Source organism: Rhincodon typus, chromosome 10 (genome assembly GCF_021869965.1).
Source record: "Rhincodon typus isolate 14 chromosome 10, sRhiTyp1.1, whole genome shotgun sequence".
Taxonomy (NCBI): Eukaryota; Metazoa; Chordata; class Chondrichthyes; order Orectolobiformes; family Rhincodontidae; genus Rhincodon; species Rhincodon typus.
Genome location: NC_063341.1, coordinates 1,276,966 through 1,294,890, shown reverse-complemented (window position 1 = coordinate 1,294,890; position 17,925 = coordinate 1,276,966). Strand labels below are relative to the sequence as shown.

The 17,925-nt window shown below is 44.9% G+C and overlaps 1 gene segment (V, D, J or C); it reads right to left on the bottom strand.

Annotated features, from left to right (window-relative positions):
• Nucleotides 1-17,925, bottom strand: part of LOC125484211 — a 32,119-nt gene that overhangs the window by 11,569 nt on the left and 2,625 nt on the right. Inside the window, 1 exon segment of the C gene segment in view lies at nt 17,080-17,151. Within this exon segment, the coding sequence occupies nt 17,080-17,151 (72 nt within the window).

Below are 17,925 nucleotides of genomic sequence, written 5' to 3'. Positions count from 1 at the left end.
GTCTCTGCACTACATCAGCCCCTTTACCACAGAAACCCTTATTCCTGCTCATCCCACCTCCTAACTCCATGTTTCCGATGTCCTCTCCCAGCTTCCTCCATCCACACTCCATAAACCCCAACTTGTCTGAAATGGAGTGATCCCTTCCCTGTCTCACACCAAGGAGGAGATGGACAGATTTTTAATGAGTACTGGGTTAAAGGCTGATGGAGATTGGGCAGGAAAGTGGAGTTGAGGCTGAGATGGGATCAGCAATGATCGTATTAAATGGTGGAGCAGGCTTGAGCAGTGGAATATCCCGCTGTTTGCACCTAGTCCTTATGTTCCTCCACCCCCTCCACCATTCCTCTTACTGCAACTTTGTGAAACATTTTGGAATGTTTTGGACATTGAAAGCACTATGTGAATTCAAGATTTGTGTGGATTTCATGTCGCGGCAGAATTGTGCAAACAGGTAATAGCTCCTGCAGTTGAATATCTTGTAGACAGGCTCCAGACTTCCACATGCAGAATGGGAAGTGGGGGAGGTAGGAATGTGCTGTCGGGGTCCATGGAACTGCCCCCCAACAATGTGGTTGACTATTAACTGCCCTCTGAAATGGCCAAGCAAGGCACTCAGTTGTATCAATCGTCTCAACAAAGAAATGAACCCGGATGGAGCAGCCGGCATCGATCTAGGCACCGGAAAGACAGCAGCAGAAACAGCTCTGTCTATCCTGCTCCATCCTCCTTACTGACATCTGGGGGCTAGTGCCAAATTCGGGAGAGCTGTCTCACAGACTAGTCAAGCTACAGCCTGACACAGTCATACTCACAGTATCAGACCTTACAGGCAATGTCTCAGACACCACCATCACCATCCCTGGGTATGTCCTGTCCCACCAGAAGGGCAGACCCAACAGAGCTGGCAGCACAGTGGGATACCGTCAGGAGGGAGTTACCCTGGGAGTCCTCAACATTGACTCCGGACCCCATGAAGTCACATGACACCAGGTTAAACATGGACGAGGAAACCTCCTGCTGATTACTGTCCTCCCTCGGCTGATGAATCAGTCTCTCTTCCAGGTTGAACAGCACATGGAGGAAGCACTGAGGGTGGTGAGGGCACAGAATGTACTCTGGGTGGGGGATTTCAACGTCCACCACTGATAGTGGCTTGGCAGCAGCACGACTGATCGAACTGGTCGGGTCCTAAAGGACATAGCTGCTAGACTGGGTCTGCAGCTGTTAGGGAAGGAACCAACAAGAGGGAGAAACATACCTGACTACATCCTCACCAATCTGCCAGCTGCAGACGTATCTGTCCTTGACAGTATCAGTAAGAGAGACCTCCACACAGTCCTTGTGGAAACAAAGTCTGACCTTCACATTGAGAATACCCTCCATCGTGTTGTGTGGCACTATCACTGTGCTAAATGGGACAGACTTTGAACAGATCAAGCAACTCAAGGCAAGCTCAGAAATGGGGATGTTTGCAATGATTGTACGTTGTTCAGCACCACTTGCAACTCCTCAGGAACTGAAGCAGTCAATGTTCAAATGCAACAATAACTGAACATTATCGAGGTTTGGTCTGAAAAGTGACATTTCACATTGCTAATACCAGGCAACGACCATCACTAAAAAAAGACAATCTAACCATCGTCCCTTGACAGTCACTTCTATTATCATCACCGAATCCCCACCATCAACATCCTAGAGGTTACCATTGACCAGAAACTTAATTGGTCCTGCCTGACTTGGAAATATATCGCTATTCCTTCACTGTCACTGAGTCAACATCATGGAATTCCCTCCCTAAGGGCACTGTGGGTTAACCAACAGCACGGGGGCTGTAGCGGTTCACGAAGGCAGCTTACCACCATATTCTCAAGGAGCAACTAGGGACGGGTAAAAAATGCTGGCTCAGCCAGTCATGCCCAAGTGCCACAAGGGAATATATTAAAAAAATGAAGTGCTCCTCAGGAGGGGAGAGGGAATAATGAGGGTCCTGAGCTCCATTTCCCAGCCCAGGCAGTTTGTCTCCCAATGAATGAATGAGATGTCAGTTTGGAGCCCAGGTTCGGGGCAGTCTCATGCTGTGGACCCAGGGTCTACAAGAGGGAGTTGGAGATCGAGGTGAAAAGGAAAGATTTGCTGGGTTATGGGGATACAGAGGGGCAGTGGGACCAATTGTGTCACTCACAGGCACAATATGTTGAATGACCTCCTCCTGTGCTGTCAGAAACAAACATCCAGCTGCTCCGAACTCCTTCTCTCACTTCCTCTTTTGGTGAAGTTTCAACCTTGCGATCTGACAGACTTTGCAAGTATTTTTTACACTGGGGATTTCTGCTGTGGTCAGAATCTCTAATAATAAGTGTCCAATCAGTGACAATCACAGCAGCTAAGAGCAGTCAGGACTGAGGGGCCAGGCTCACTGGGAAACACTTTGGGAAGATCAAAGCCATCCTCTTCAGCCGCCGGGACAAACTCCAAGCCTCTCCCTGAGCACTGTCTGCTGCTCAACCAGACTCTTTACAACCTTGGCCTCATCTTTGAGGCTGATCTGAGCCCCACATCCTCCACATCACAAAGATCAGCCACTGAAAATCTCAGCCGTGTCTTTGGGACTCCAGATGTGACCATTCCAATGTTGTCCAGGCCCACATCACAGCCATCGCCCTCCAGAAACTTCAGCTCATCCCAAGCTCTGCTGCCCATGTCCAAACTCGCACCAAGTCCCATTCCCCCCTCCCTGCCGTGCTCACTGACCTACATTGGCTCCCAGCCCAGCAATACCTCAATTTTCAAATTCTCATCCTCATTCTCAAACCCTTCCCTGTCCTCCACCCTCCCTATCTCTGTACCCTCCTCCAAGCCACCTCACTCAGTGTGGTCAGCAATCTTGGATATATGGCTCTCTATTCCTTCATCCAACTCATTGAGAATTATCGTGAAAAGCTCAGGTCCCAGCACAGATGTCTGACACTTTTTAAATCCATGCTGACTCTCTGTGATCAGCTCATATTTGTCAGTCATTCTGTTCCTAAAAACAGATTCACCAGAGATGTTCATTGTGAATGAGGTTGGTGAATGACTTGAGAGGCTGAACAGCCTCCTTCTGTGCTGGAGCCTTCTCTGTCTCCTTCACTGAAATATTTTACAGATTTAAAATGAAAGACCAATGAGAAATTTAAAATTACAAATTAAAACCTTGTTAAATAATTTGCAGATACAGGGCCAGGCAATGTGCAGTAACTGCATGATGTGGAACCTGGGAGATGCCATTGTAGCTCAGAGTGACCACATCTGCAGCAAGTGCTGGTTGCACAAGGCTCTCTAGCTCAGAGTTAATGAGCTGGAGTCTGAGTTTCAATCACTGCGACACATCAGGGAGGGGGAGATTTACCTGGTCACTGTGTTTCAGGAGGTAGTCACACTCTGTAGGTTAAATCCTTCAAATTCTGGCCAGTGGTCAGGTACAGGATCGTGAGACTACAAGTGAGGCAGGGTGATGCATCCTGAATTTATCATTGCAGGAGCCTCAGCTCTTGACCTTGTCCAACAGGACGGAGGTACTTGCTCCCTGTGTGGATGAGGAAAAGGACTGTAGGGAGGATGGACAAACTGACCACTGCACCGTGGTCGAGGAGGCCATTCAGTCAGGGGGGGGCACTAAGAAAAGAGGAGGATTCAATAATGAGGGAGACTGATAGCATCCTTTGTGAGCAGGATTGAGAGTCCCACATGGTGTGTTGCCTGCCTGGTGCCAAGGTATGGGACATCTCAAAACAGTTTGAAAGGATATCGGAGTGGGAGTGGGAGGATCCAGCTGTTGTGGTTCATGTTGGGACCAACATCATCGGCGAGGATAGGCAAGGGGTCCTGTTTGGGGAATGTCAGGAATTAGGAGCAATGCTAAAGAACAGGATCTCAAGGGTTCTAATCTCTAGAATGTTAACCAAGACACATACAAATTGACAAAGAGGTCATAAAATTCAGGAAGTGAATGCATGGCTGAAGGAGTGGTGTGGGAAAGAGAGGTTCCATTTTTTGGGGCACTGGAATCAGTATTGGGACAGGAAGGATCTGTACCATTGGTTCAGGCTCCACCTGAACTGATCTGGGACCAATGTCCCTGCGGAAAGGCTAAATAGGGTGGGCACAAGACTTTTTACCAGTAAATGCTGGGAGCTGGGTGGTGGGACAGGTCAATACAGTTTTAATATCAAGGAACATGACAGAGAGTGAAGAAACTGTCAGGAATCTGACTGCAGGTCCAGCAGATAATCACAAGGCAATCAGAAGTGTATTGATTAAATTGAAAGAGGGAAACAATAAACAGATGAATACAGCATCAGTGCTGAGGAACAGGTTCCAGTGAATGGCCCAAATAAGAGTTCTATATACGAATGCACAGAGGGTCAGGAATAAATTAAATAAACTGCAGGCACAAATTCAAATTAGAGATTGTGACAGAGTAGCCATGACTGAGACATGGCTGCAGGATGGTTGGTATTGGGAACTAAATATCCCAGGTTATAAGGTTTACAGGACGGACAAGGGGAAAGGGCAGAGGAGGTGGAGCAGCTCACTGATTGTAAACAAGGGAGACAAACAGAAGGCTGGAAGAACACAGCAAGCCAGGCAGCATTTGATGCTGTGTTCTTCCAGCCTCCTGTTTGTCTCCTTTGGATTCCAGCATCTGCAGTTTTTTTTTGTCTCTGATGAGTTCAATGGTGAGGGAGGATAAAATGAGGGGAAAGCATTCAGTGGAACTGAGGAGCAGGAAAGGATCTAAAACTGTAATCGGTGTTGTGTACAGACCCTCTGACAGCAGGTCTGAGGTGCTGGATTCTTTCAATGCAGAAATTCGACTGTGTAGCAAAGCCAGTGCAGTATTAATGGGTAATTTTAACTTTAACTTAGATTGGGAGAGGCAGGCAAGCACCTTGTCAGAACGGGAGTGAATTTCTGGAGAGTGTCTGAGATAGTTTCCTGCAGCAATATGTCCTGAATGCAACAAGAGGACAATCAATTTTGGGTTTAGTAATGAGTAATGAACTAGATTTAATTAGTAACCTCATTGTTCATGAACATTAATCCAACAGTAATCATAACACGATGGAGTTCAATGTCGTGTTTGAAAGTGAAAAGCATGAATCAGCTGCTCGGGTTTCAAATTTAGGTCAGACTGACTTTAACGCGATGACACAGAGACTGTCCGCAGTAAACTGGGAAAATCTGCTGATGGGTAAAACAACTGGAGAACAGTGGAGGATGTTTAAAGAAACATTTAACACAAAATAAAACCAGATTATACTCTGAGAGGGAAAAGATCCACTTCATAAAACAAACAGCAATGGACAATTAAAGAGAATAAGAAAAGAATAAAACTGAAAGAGAGGGCTTACAAAAATACAAAAAGAACACCACAGATCCCGCTGAATGGGAAAGATACAAAGTGCCACAAAGCAGCTTCTAAGAGCCACCAAATGGGATTCTGATAGTGAATGTGCAAGGGACATCAAGATCAATCAGAAGAAATGTTCTTGTTCCATCAAGGGGAAGTCGGGAGTTCAGGAGCAATGTTAGCCTCGAAAGACTGAAAATGGGGGATATTGTCAGTGACTGTGGGGAAATGATGGACATGTTAAATAATTACTTTACCTCAGGATTTACACTCGAAAAGGAGGAGGGCCTGCCTGAAGTCTCAAAGGGATTAACAGAGGATCAGGGACAGGGACTGAATAAAATTAATGTCCATAAAACATTGGTAATGAGGAAATTAATGGGATTAAAGAGTGACAAATCCCCAGGACCTGACAGTTTCCATCCAAACGCTCTAACGATAATTTTGCAGAGTTCCCTAGACACAGCAGTCATCCTTCTGGATTTGAAAATTGCACATGTCACTCTGACTTTTGAAGCGGTGCCGAGAGTACTGGACAGAGTAATGTCTGTGGATATTGTTTATGTGGACTTTCAGAAGGCATTTGATAAGGTCCCACCTAAGAGACTGTTAACTATAGCAGAAACCCACAGAGTTGATGGTAAATTACTGACATGGCTGGGAAATTGGTTGAGTGGCAGACGACAGAAAGAGGGATAGTGGATAGGTACTGAAATTGGCAGGATGTGACCAGTGGTGTTCCACAAACATATGTGTTAGGCCTCAATTATTCTCATTATTGATGAATGATTTGGATAATGACACAGAAAGTAAGATATTCAGATTTGCTGTTGACATAAAGTTAGGCTGTATTGTAGACAGTGTCGATGATAACATAAAATTGCGGGTGAATATCGATGGACTAAGTGAATAATCAAAAATGTGGCAGATGAAGTTCAATGCCAGCACTTGTGAGGTTATTCATTTTGGACTGAGAAAGGTTAGGTCCATGTACTTTCTAATGGTATGAAATTAAATACAGTGGATGTCCAAAGAGACTTGGAGGTTCAGGTGCATTCGGAAGGTTAAGGGACGATCTGATCAAATTTTGCAAGATATTAACAGTTAAAGACAAGGTAGAGACAGCAAAGCCCAATCCAGAGCATTGTGTCACTAAACACACAACTAATGAAAGCTTCAATAAAAACGGTTATTAATGTGATTGTCAGAGATGTGTCATGATTCTAGTTACAAGTGACTCTTTCCCAGTGAAGGTCCATCCTGCTGAATATTAGATACAGCTGGGCTCTGGAGAAGTACTGAGATGTAGTGTAATGTGGGGAAATGTGACCTTGTTCACCTTGGCAGGAAGAGGAGAAAGCAGGAGAGAGATTGCGGCCCTCTGAGGGACAGAGGGATCTGGGTGTCCTGGGACATGAATCCCAAAGTTAGTACGCAGCTACAGCATGCGAATCTGGAGGCAGATGGTGTGTTGGTGCTCATTGCAAAGGGAATGCAATATTAAGACAGGGATGTTTTACTGCAGCTGTACAGTGGTTAGGGTTAGGGGCTTGGTGAGAGCACATCTGGAGTACAGTGCCCAGTTTCGGTCTCCTTATTGAAGGAAGGACAGAAGCTGCATTGGAAGCAGTTCAGAGGTGGTTCACTCAACTGATGCCTGGGATGTGGGAGGGAGGAAAGTTTGAACAGGCTGGGCCTTCACTCTTTGGACGTCGAAGAGAGAGAGGTGATCTTATTGGATCCAGTAAGGTCCTGAGGGGACTGGATCGGTTGGATCCAGAAGATTATTTCCTCTTGTTGTGAGAGCTGGAACTGGGCGACACAGATCAAGAATGCGAGGCATCCCATTGAAGCTGGAAATGAGGAGAGTTTTTCTTCTCTCTGAGGGCTGTTAGCCTGTGGGATTCCTTTCCCCAGAGAGCACTCTGAGGAGGCTGCTTGTTGAACTCAGTCTTGAAGACATTCAATCAATGTTTTGTAAACAACGGAGACAGGAGTTACTGCATGTTCAGGGCTGTGGGAGTGTTTCAAAAAGGAAATAGTGAGAGTGCAGGGCCAACATTTCCTGTAAAGGGGAAGGGTGGGATCAACAAGGCCAGAGAGCCCTGGATGACAAGGGATGGACAGGATTGGAGAAGGAAGAAAGAGGATGTTCATGACAGGTACCCAGTGCTCAAAACTGTACTGAAGATCTGAGGGAGTTCGGTGTGTATATCCACAGGTCCCTGAGCGTAGCAGGACGGGGAGATAAGGTGGCTCAGAAGACAAATGGGATACTGGCCTTTATTAGAATACAAAGAGCAGGGAGTTTATACTGGAACTGTATAAAACACTGGTTAGACCACATCTAGAATATCGTATGCAGTTCTGGTCACCACTTTATAGGAAGGATGTGATTGTACTCGAGAGGGTGCAGAGGAGATTTCCCAGGATGTTGCCTGGCCTGGAGGGTTTGAGCTGTGAGGAAAGAGTGGAAAGGCTGGGGTTGCTTTCCTGGGAGCAGTGAAGGTTGAGAGGGAATCTGATGGAGGGATATAAGGTTATGAGTGACAGAGTTAGGATGGATAGAAATGCACCCTTTTCATTACTTGACTAAAACATTTCGAAAGAACATTGAACAGTACAGCATAGTATAGACCCTTCTAATTGAGAAGATTCTGAATGGCTTCACGAAAGAGAAATTTTGCCTGAATAATTTGATGGAGTTTATTGACGTAGTCTCAAGCCCAATGGGCAGCGGGGCACCAATTGATGTGTTGCAATTGTACTTCCCGAACGTGTTTGACAAGATACTTCACAGCAGGTTAAATCATAAGAGCCCATGGTGATTGAGGTAGTATGTTGGCATGGAGAGAGAATTGGTGAATGGGCAGGAAACAGCGAATGGGGATAAGGGGTTATTTTTCAGGTTGGTGGCCTGTAGCCAGTGGGTTTCCACAGGGATCCGTGCTGGGGTCACAACTGTTTACAATATACATTAATGACTTGGAGGAAGGAAGGAAATATACTGTAGTCAAATTTGCCGATTCCACAAAAAATAGATTGAAAGACAAGTTGTGAGAGGGATACAAACAGTTTATAGAGAGATATTGATAGGTTAGGTAGGTGGGCAAACATTTCGCAAATGGAGTGTAATGTGGAAATTGCGAAGTTGTTCATTTTGGAAGAGAGAACAGAAGAACTGAGTATTATTTAAATGGAGGAAAACTGCAGAGAGCTGCATCATCAATGTGCACGGAACACAGAAAGCTTGCACACAGGAGCAGCAGGGAATCAGGAAGGCTCATGGAATGTTGGCCCTTATTTCAAGGGGCTTGAGTATAATAGTGGGAAAGTTTTACTGTAAATGGACAAGGTGCTGGTGAGACCATATCTGGAGGAGTGTAAGCAAGTTTGGTGCCTTTATTTAATAAAAGTCCTCATTTCAATGGGGACAGATCAGAGAAGGTTCACTGGGATGATTGCTGGGATGGAGGGATTGTCGTATGAACAAAGGTCAAACAGGTTTGGAATCTGATCACTGGAATTTAGAAGAATGAGAAGTGATCAGATTGAAAAATACAGGATTCCTAAGGGGCCTGACAGAGTAAATGCTGTGAGGATTTTCCCCTCATGGCTGGGTCTCGCACCAGAGGGCATCATCTCAGAATAAAGAGGCGCCAATTTAAGACTGAGATGAGGAGGAATTTTTTCTCTCAGAGAGTTGTGATCCTTTGCAACCCCTTGCCACACAGAAGGATGGGGCAGAATCCTTTTGTATATTTAAGGCTGAGATTGATAGATTCTTGATGAGTCAGCAAATCACGGGTTAAGGGAAAAGGGCAGGAAATTGGACGAGAGGATTGTCAGATCAGCCATGGTCCTATCAAATGGCAGGGCAGAGTTGAGGGGCTGAATGGCCTACTCCAGTCTCTATTTCTTCTGGCATTATGGTCTCAGAGGGGTAAATATATAGGAGCCTAGATTGAAGGTCAGAGGTAGAAGGTGAAGAGGAGAGTTGAGGAGAAATGTTTTCACCCAGAGTGGGAGTCTGGAATGGACTACCTGAAAGGCTGGTTGAATCACAGACTCTCGTAACATTGAAGCAGTGTTTAGATAGTCACTGCTGTTGCTGTATCCTCCAGGGCTGTGGGTCAAGAGCTGGAGAATGGGGAAACTGTCATCAGATTTTAGATGTCCAGCACAGACACAATGTGCCGAATGGCATTTTTCTGTACTGTAAACATTGATGAAAACAGCAGGAACCCTGGAGGAGTGTAGAACGTGCAGGGGGTTACTGAGAAAAGAAACTTGGGGAGTAACGATGGGACATATGACCCGGTGGGAGATAAGGAAGGAAATTGCGGAGGCTCCGGGATTAATTTCCAAATCTTCCCTGGTGACGGGAGGGATACCAGAGGTCTGGAGGACAGCTAATGTGGTGCAATTATTCAAGAAGGGAGGTAGGGATACATCAGGAAACTACAGGCCAGTGAGTCTAACATCAGCGGGAGGGAACCTGTTGGAAAACATTCCGAGAGATAGAATTAATCTCCACTTGAATGGTTAAGGGTGAATCAAGGGTAGTCAGTATGGCTTTGTCAGGGGGGATATCATATCTAACAGGTTTGGTCAGTCTTTTGACAAGGTCTCTCATGCAAGTCTGGTCAAGAAGGTAAGGCCCATAGAATCCAGGGCAATGTGGGAAATTGGATCTGAAATGATCTGATTGGCAGAAAGCAGAGTGTGATGTTGAAGAGTGTTTTTGTGACTGGAATCCTGTGCCCAGTGGTGTAACACAGAGTTCAGGGCTGGGTCCATTGCTGTTTGCTGTGTACATTAATGATCTAGACATGAATGTAGGAGATATGATCAGTAAGGTCACCGGTAACACAATCATTGATGTGTGGTAAATAGTGAGGAGGAAAGCCTTAGACTACAGGGCGATATGGTTGAATGAAGGACAGGACTGGCAGCTTAACATAGCAGGGTACAGAAGTTTCAGGTGGGATGTGGGGGATGTAAGAGAAGGGGGGCATTGCATTATTGATAAAGGTGACCATCACTGTAGTAATGAGCGAGGATGTCTTAGAAGGCTCTTCAAATGACACCATTTGCGTCAAGCTAGAAATAAAAAAGGGGTGATCACTTTGCCAGGATTATACATCAGGGCTCCCTATAGGCTGGGAGATAGAGGACCAGGTGTGTGGGCAAATTACAGAGAGTTGTGAGAGGAATGAGTTTATTAGTTGTCAGAAATTTCAAATTTGCAAACAAAAATTGGGATTGCTTTTATGTGAAAGGATGAAACAAGATGAAATTTTTAAAAGTGCATCCAGGAGACCTTTATTGTGCCAGTACATAGATAGCCCCGCTGGAGATAGGGAATAAAGCCAGTCAAGTGGCTGAAATGTCAGTGGGCGAGCATTTTGGGAATAGTAACCATAACCCTGTAAGTTTCATAGTTCTCATAGAAAGGGGTAAGAGTAATGCAGAGGTTAAGTGTCTAAATTGAGGGAAGGCCAATTTTATTGTCATTTGACAGGATTTGACAAACATAGGCTTGGAGCAGTTACTTCCAGGTAAGTCCATATTTGAAAAGTAGGAGTCTTTTAAAAGGAGTGTGGTGGGAATTCAGGGCCAGTGTGTTCCTGTAAGAGTGAAGGTCCAGGGAACTCTGGATGAGTTTGATAAAGAAAAAGAAGGAAGCGTATTTCAGGGATAGTGCATTAAAAACAGGGGAGGTCTTTCAGGTGTACAGAGAATGAATGGGGGTGTTTAAAAAAAAGACATTAGGAGGGCAAACATTGGCCATGAAATATATTCAGCAGATGCCATCAAGGACAACCCCAAAAGCACCTTCTCAGTGGATGAAAAGCAAGAGGATTATCAGGCAAAGAGTGGGATCTATCAGAGACCAAAGGAGCAATCTGTGTGTGGAGCCAGAGGACAGTAGTGAGGTCTTCGATGAATGTTTATCATGATCATACACAAAGGTGAAAGGCATTGTAGCTTCAGATTTCAGTTGGGATGAAGAGGTTCGAGAGCTTGTTAAGATTAATAAGGAGGAGATATTAAGGTTTTAGTGGGCGTAAAATTGCATAAATTCCCAGGACTTGATGAGGTGTATCGCAGGCTGCTATGGGAGGCAAGGGAGGATATTGCTGGGATCCTGGCAGAGATATTCAATAATTCGCTGGCCACAGGGGAATTGCTAAATAACTGGAGGTCAGATAATGTGGTTCCTTTGTTCAAGAAGGGCAGCAGGGATAGGCCAGGCAATTACAGGCCTGTTAGTGTGGCATCAGTGATAGGGGAATTATGGGAAAACTTCTGAGGTACTGGATTCATCAACACTTGGAAAGGCAGAAATGTCAGCACGGATTTGTTAGAGGGTGATTCTGCCTTACTAAGTTAAGTGAGTTTTTAGAAAAGGTGAATAAGTATATTGATGAAGTAATGCAGTTGATTTGGTTTATATGGACTTCAGTATGGCCTTTGAAAAGGTCCCATATGGTAAAAGATAAGAGCCCATGGGATCCAAGTCATGTTAGCAAGCTGGATCCAAAATTAACTGACAAACAGGGGGCAAAGACTGATGGTGAAATGTTGTATTTATGATTGGAATCTTGTGACCAGCATTGTACCACAGGGATTGGAGCTGGGAACCTTGCTGTTTGTTCCATAAGTAACAATTTGGATATAAGCATAGAAGGTATAATTAGTAAGTTCACAAATGATATGAGAATTGGTGGTGTCGTTGATAGTGGGGAGGATGGCCACAGGCTACAGCCTGATATTGATCAGCTGTTAATTGGGCAGAACGATGGCAGATGGAATTTTATATCAATAAGTGTGAGGTGATGCATTTTGGGTGGTCTAATAAGGCAATGTTATAAACAATGAACGGTAGGTACCCAGGGAGTATTGAGCAACAAAGGGACCTTGATGTACACGTCTATAGATCTCTGAAGGATTCAGCACATGTAGACAGGGCGGTGAAAAAGGCATACGGGATACTTCCTTTCAGGATGTAGAAGATAGGACCAAGGAAGTCAAGTTGTTACTTTACAGAGCATGGGTCAGGCCACAGATAGAATACTGTGTGCAGTTCCGGTCACCACACCATTGGAAGGATGTGATTGCACCGGAGAGGGTGCAGAGGAGATCCACCAGGATACTGCCTAGATGGAAAGTCTCATGTGAGGAGAGATGGGATAGACTGGGTTTGTTTTCCCTGGAGCAGAGGTGAATGAGGGGGCATCTGATTGAGGGATACAGAATTATAAGAGGCATTGGCAGAGTAGATCATGAGAAACTTTTCACCATGGCAGATGAGTCTAAGACCAGAGGCCATAGGTTTAAGGTGAAGAGTAAATGGTTTAGGGGGGATTTGAGGACTTTTCTTTTCCCAGAGGGTAATGGAAATGTTGGAACTGCTGCCTTAGATGTTGGTAGTGGTAGGTACTCTCACAACATTTAAGAAGTATCCAGACAAGCACTTAAAATGCCATGACATTGTAGGCTATGGACCAATAACAGGCAAATGGGATTTGTATAGTTTGGTGTTTGTCTGTTGCCATCGATATGGTGGGCTGAAGGTGCTGTTTCTATTCTGTCTGACTCTACAACTCGGACTCAATGTTTAAGGCATTTCCAGGTTTGCCAAAATGTGAAGAGAACGATGTTGAAGCATTTTTCATTTTGTTTGAGACAATGGCAACACAAGTTGAGGTGTCTAAAAGCAGATTGGAGCTTGCCCATGCAAAGTAAATGAACTGGGAAAGTGCAAGAGATTTCTCCATCCCTGTCAGAGCAATATCCTCGGGAATATGAGCAGGGGATAAAGGCTATCGTAAGCACATAACATACAGACTGAGGTTTCAGAAATTACAGAGACAACCTGGACAAACTTCAACTCAGTTTGAGAGAATTAAACAAAATAATTTTGTCAGATGGATAAGAGCATTAAAGGCTAAGAATACTTACAATGCTCTCAGAGAAATTATTCCTTGAGAAAAATGTAAAACATCTTTCCCTTCTAGAATCAGAGTTCATTTAGAAGACCAAAGGGGAATAACAGCAAGACAAGGAGCTATAATGGCTGATGGTTCTAGACTGATCCAGAAACCTTTATCCTGTCAGCACCAGAAATGGGAGAAAAATAAAAAGTGGGAGAGTGTAAGGAAGGCAGGTAGCCAGGGGAGAGAACGGACAGCAGAGAACAGCCTGAGAACTCCTCCTCAGATTAAGAAGGAAATTGCCGAAGGTGGAGGTGACGTTCGGAAGCTTAAATGTTTCTCATGGAATAAGTTGAGCCAAGTGCATTTGGAATGTTGGAAGCGGTGAGGTAGACCCATGGAACTTATAGGAGTTAGTAAAAATGGGTCAGAGAAGGGAACGATAGTCCCACCGACCAGGTTGTGACTCTAACTGTAATAAAAAGGCCGGAGGTAAATTCTGTCATTAGTAAAGGAAGCTGTAAGGTAGATGAGAGGTGGACAGGACTTTTATCAAAAGGAATGGTGACTCCTTTTTCTTCCGGTGAAACAGCTAAATCCAGAACCAAACTGAGAGATACAAGGGCAACACAATCACTTTTACTGTAGAAAGAATTGATTTTCCCTCCGGAGAGCTCAATGGGAGCTAAGGTATTAATAAAAGGGATTGGTGGAGAATATATTCAGCATCCATTATATAAAGTACAACTTGAATGTGATTTGTTATCAGGAGAAGTTACTGTCAGAGTGGGAAAAATATTCCCTGTGGAGGCAGCCAGTTTCCTTCTGAGTCATGATTTGTCAGGACTAAAGGTAGTAGCTTCACCGATAATTACAGAATGCCCAAAGGAGGTCCAAGAAACAGAACAATGACAGGAACAGGTTCCTGGTCTCTCTCCTTTGTGTGTGGTAACGAGGGCAATGGTTAAACACAATCCATCAATACGGGTTGATGTGACACCACAAGCAAATGAAAAGAGAGCTGAAACTTTCCAAAAGGGTGAAGATAATCTAGGTGGAGTGTTTGGTATGATGTCCCTAATTACAGCAGATCCCAAAAGCAGATCCTGAATGAAATAAATTAGCACAGTCAGCTCATACTGAGGTTGAGGCTGAAGGAGTTGCAGAATGCTATTATCTTCAGAACGGAGTGCTGCTGAGGAAGTAGAGAACCCCCTTAATAGACTCGCAGATGATGAATAGTCAGTTAGACGTCAGCTAGTGGTACCGCCCAGCTATCGTAGGGAGATATTGTGAGGGGCACATGAGATGCCCATGGTGGGACACGTGGGCATTCAAAAATACAGGCGTCCAGAAACAGGTATTTTATCTGGCCAATACCTGTCCAACGTTGTATAAAGATGTGGCGCAGTTTTATAACGTGTCATACTTGTCAAGTTGCAGGTAAATGTGATGACACCAGCATCCTTAATTCCTCTCCCAGTTTGTGAGGAACCATTCAGTCGTGTACCGTGTGTCAAGTAATGAGTGTAGTAGAGGAGGGGATGAGAAAAGGAATGAGAGCTAGAGAATTGGACAATTCCCAAAGTGTACGTCCTACTATTAGAGGAACAAATTCAGGGATATTAGAGAATTCAGACACTGTATTATTGTATCTGAAAAAAGGATCAGCAGAGAGATAGAGTGAGGTTGCTCAGAAAATACAAAGCAGTTTGTATGAGGAGTGGTTGAGGCCTCTGGATCTTTACTCAATGGAGTTTTGAAGGATGAGGTGGAATGTCATTGAAACTTACATAATACTGAGAGGCCTGGAAAAGAGTGGACATGGAGAAGATACTTCTCTGAGGTGGAGAGACTAGGACCTGAGGTCACTGCTTCAGACTGAACAAACGATACTTTAGAACTGAGATAAGGAGGAGTTTCTTTAGTGAGAGAGTGGTTAATCTGTGGAACTCATTGCCACAGAGGGCTGCAGGGGCCAAGTCATTGAGTGTACTTGTGACAGAGATAGACAGGTTTGTGACTGGAAAGGGGATCGAGGACAACAAAGAGAATGCAGGAGAATGGGGTTGACAAACAAAACAATCTGATCAAATGGCAGAGCAGACCCAATGAGCCGAATGGCCTAATTCTACTCCTGTACATGGTCTTTTAAAGATACGCTTGGATGTGTGATGTTAATCAATCAGGACGTGGATGTAGGTAATTCAGACCCAATGAAACAAAACCCATTTTGATTAAACTCGGAGAAACAGGCCAAAGTAACAAAAGAACTTCAATATTTGTTGGAGAATCGATTGATTGAACTGTCAGAGTCATTGGAGTTCTCCTGCAGTATTGATTCTGAAACCAGATAGTTCAATTAGATTCTGCGCAAACTACAGGAAAGTGAATGTAGTCACAAAGACAGATTTGTAACCTATTCCTGGATGAGAAGATTGCAGTGATAGGGTTGGTAGTGTGTCGTTGTTGTACAAATTTAAACTGTTAAAAGGTTATTGACAAGTACTCGCTGACAAGAAGAACTAAGGAAATTTCTGCATTTGTCACACTGGGTGGATTCTGTCAATGTCGCATGATGCCATTTGGACTTAAGATCGCTCCAGCCACATGTCAATGAGTTACTGCCAAAGCGAACAAGGTCAGCCTCCCTCACATTACACTCCATCTGCCCAATATTTCTCCAAAGCCCCGCTGGATGGACCTTCACTGGGAAAGAGTCGCTTGTAACTAGAATAATGACACTCCTCTGAGACTCACAGTAATAATCCTTTCATTTCTTCTATGGTAAATGCTCTGGTTTGGGCTTTGCTCTCTGTACAAACCATCTGTAATGTCTTTACTGTAAAGGTTCACATTTACATCATCAAACTTACACTCTAAATATCCTGTCATTATTCTTCATGGGATTCACTGGAATTGGATCAGATCAGACTCCCAGCCGCTCAGATGGAGGGAGGGATGGAGATCAAAGAGAGACAGAAAGACAGAGTTCAGAGAGAGAGATGTGATGGTGTTCAAGGAGGTGTGTAACTGAGATGAATTGAGCTCTGGCTGGAGACTGGTCTGGATGAGTGAACCCTTGACTGCACGCACTGGGCCCTGACTGATCCTTACACTGTAGCAAGGGATCTAGTGAGATGTCACCTCGATACTGGACAGGAACAGGGCCACTCCAGATCATTGGGGATCTCTGGTCAAGTTTTGGGAGTGAGTGGGAATGCTGGATCTGAGAGGGGAATCTCTTCCAGAACTGGGAAAATGTAACAATGAGAAACCAATCAGACGGAGACTAGTCCAGGAGAGAGAGAGGGAGGGAGGGGGTGTCAGTGCTGGGCACAGGAAACCAGCTCATGTTGTCCAAGAGGCTGAGTGGGCAGTTTCTGGTTAGAAACTAAAGCTTCTGCAGCTTTTCCTGGCTTCCAGCTCCATCATTAAAGCAGGAGCAGTTTCAACAGAGGGACCCCATTTCGCATCAACACACACTGACACCATCATCAGAACAGAAGGAATAGGGACAGCAGGAGGCCATTCAGCCCCTCCAGAGCTCCATGGAATAATGTACAAGTCGGCTTAATCTCTCCTCATAATACAATCACCTCATCGCAGGAATCAGTCTCGTGAATTTTTGCTGCACTCCTTCTGACTGAGTCTATCCTTCCGAAGGTAACGAGACCGAGATGGGACCCAGTGCTCCAGGTGTGGCCTCCACAATGTCCAATATAATTGTAAATGATTCCGTACCTCGGAGAAAACCAGCAGCTGGCTCAGAGTCTCTGGTTCCCTTTCCCTCTCTCGGTCTCTCCCTCCCTTTCTCTCAATCTCGATGCTGACTTCTACCTGTGAAGGGAAAAAGAGAAAGACATCTTTTCGAGAGGCTCCTGCACACCATGGACACTGTGCATTCCCCACTAATGACACTCCGTCCATCCACATTGAACTCATTGTTGAAGCTGCAGCCCAGCTCCTGTTCCTATCCGTATGTTTCAGTCAAGGAGACACAGAAGGTTCCAGCACAGGAGGAGGCTGTTCAGCCCCTTGTGTCAGTGCTAGCTGTTTACTAACCTCATTCACAATGAGCATCATTTGTTGTCTGTTATCGGGAAGTGATTGAATCTTTTTTAGAAACAGAATGACTGACAAATATGACCTGATCAGAAAGAGTCAGCATGGATTTAAGAAGGGTCAGACAGCTTCAATGGCTATGAAAAGTCACTACCTGGTCAGACAGCTGTGAAAGGGCACTGCCTGGTCAGCGGCTGTGACAGGGCACTGTCTGCTCAGTGGCTGTGAAAGGGCACTGCCTGGTCAGCGTCTGTGAAAGGTCACTGCCTGGTCAGCGTCTGTGAAAGGTCACTGCCAGGTCAGTGGCTGTGAAAGGGCACTGTCAGGTCAGCGGCTGTAACAGGGCACTGCCAGGTCAGCGGCTGTGAAAGGGCACTGTCTGCTCAGTGGCTGTGAAAGGTCACTGCTCCCTTTTCTCACCTCCCAAGTGGTACCTGCTCTCCATTTTTTTTAAAGTACTGCTGATTTGATTTTTCTTCCCCAAAATTCCAAAACAATGCAACAGCTTATAAAACAATAATTACT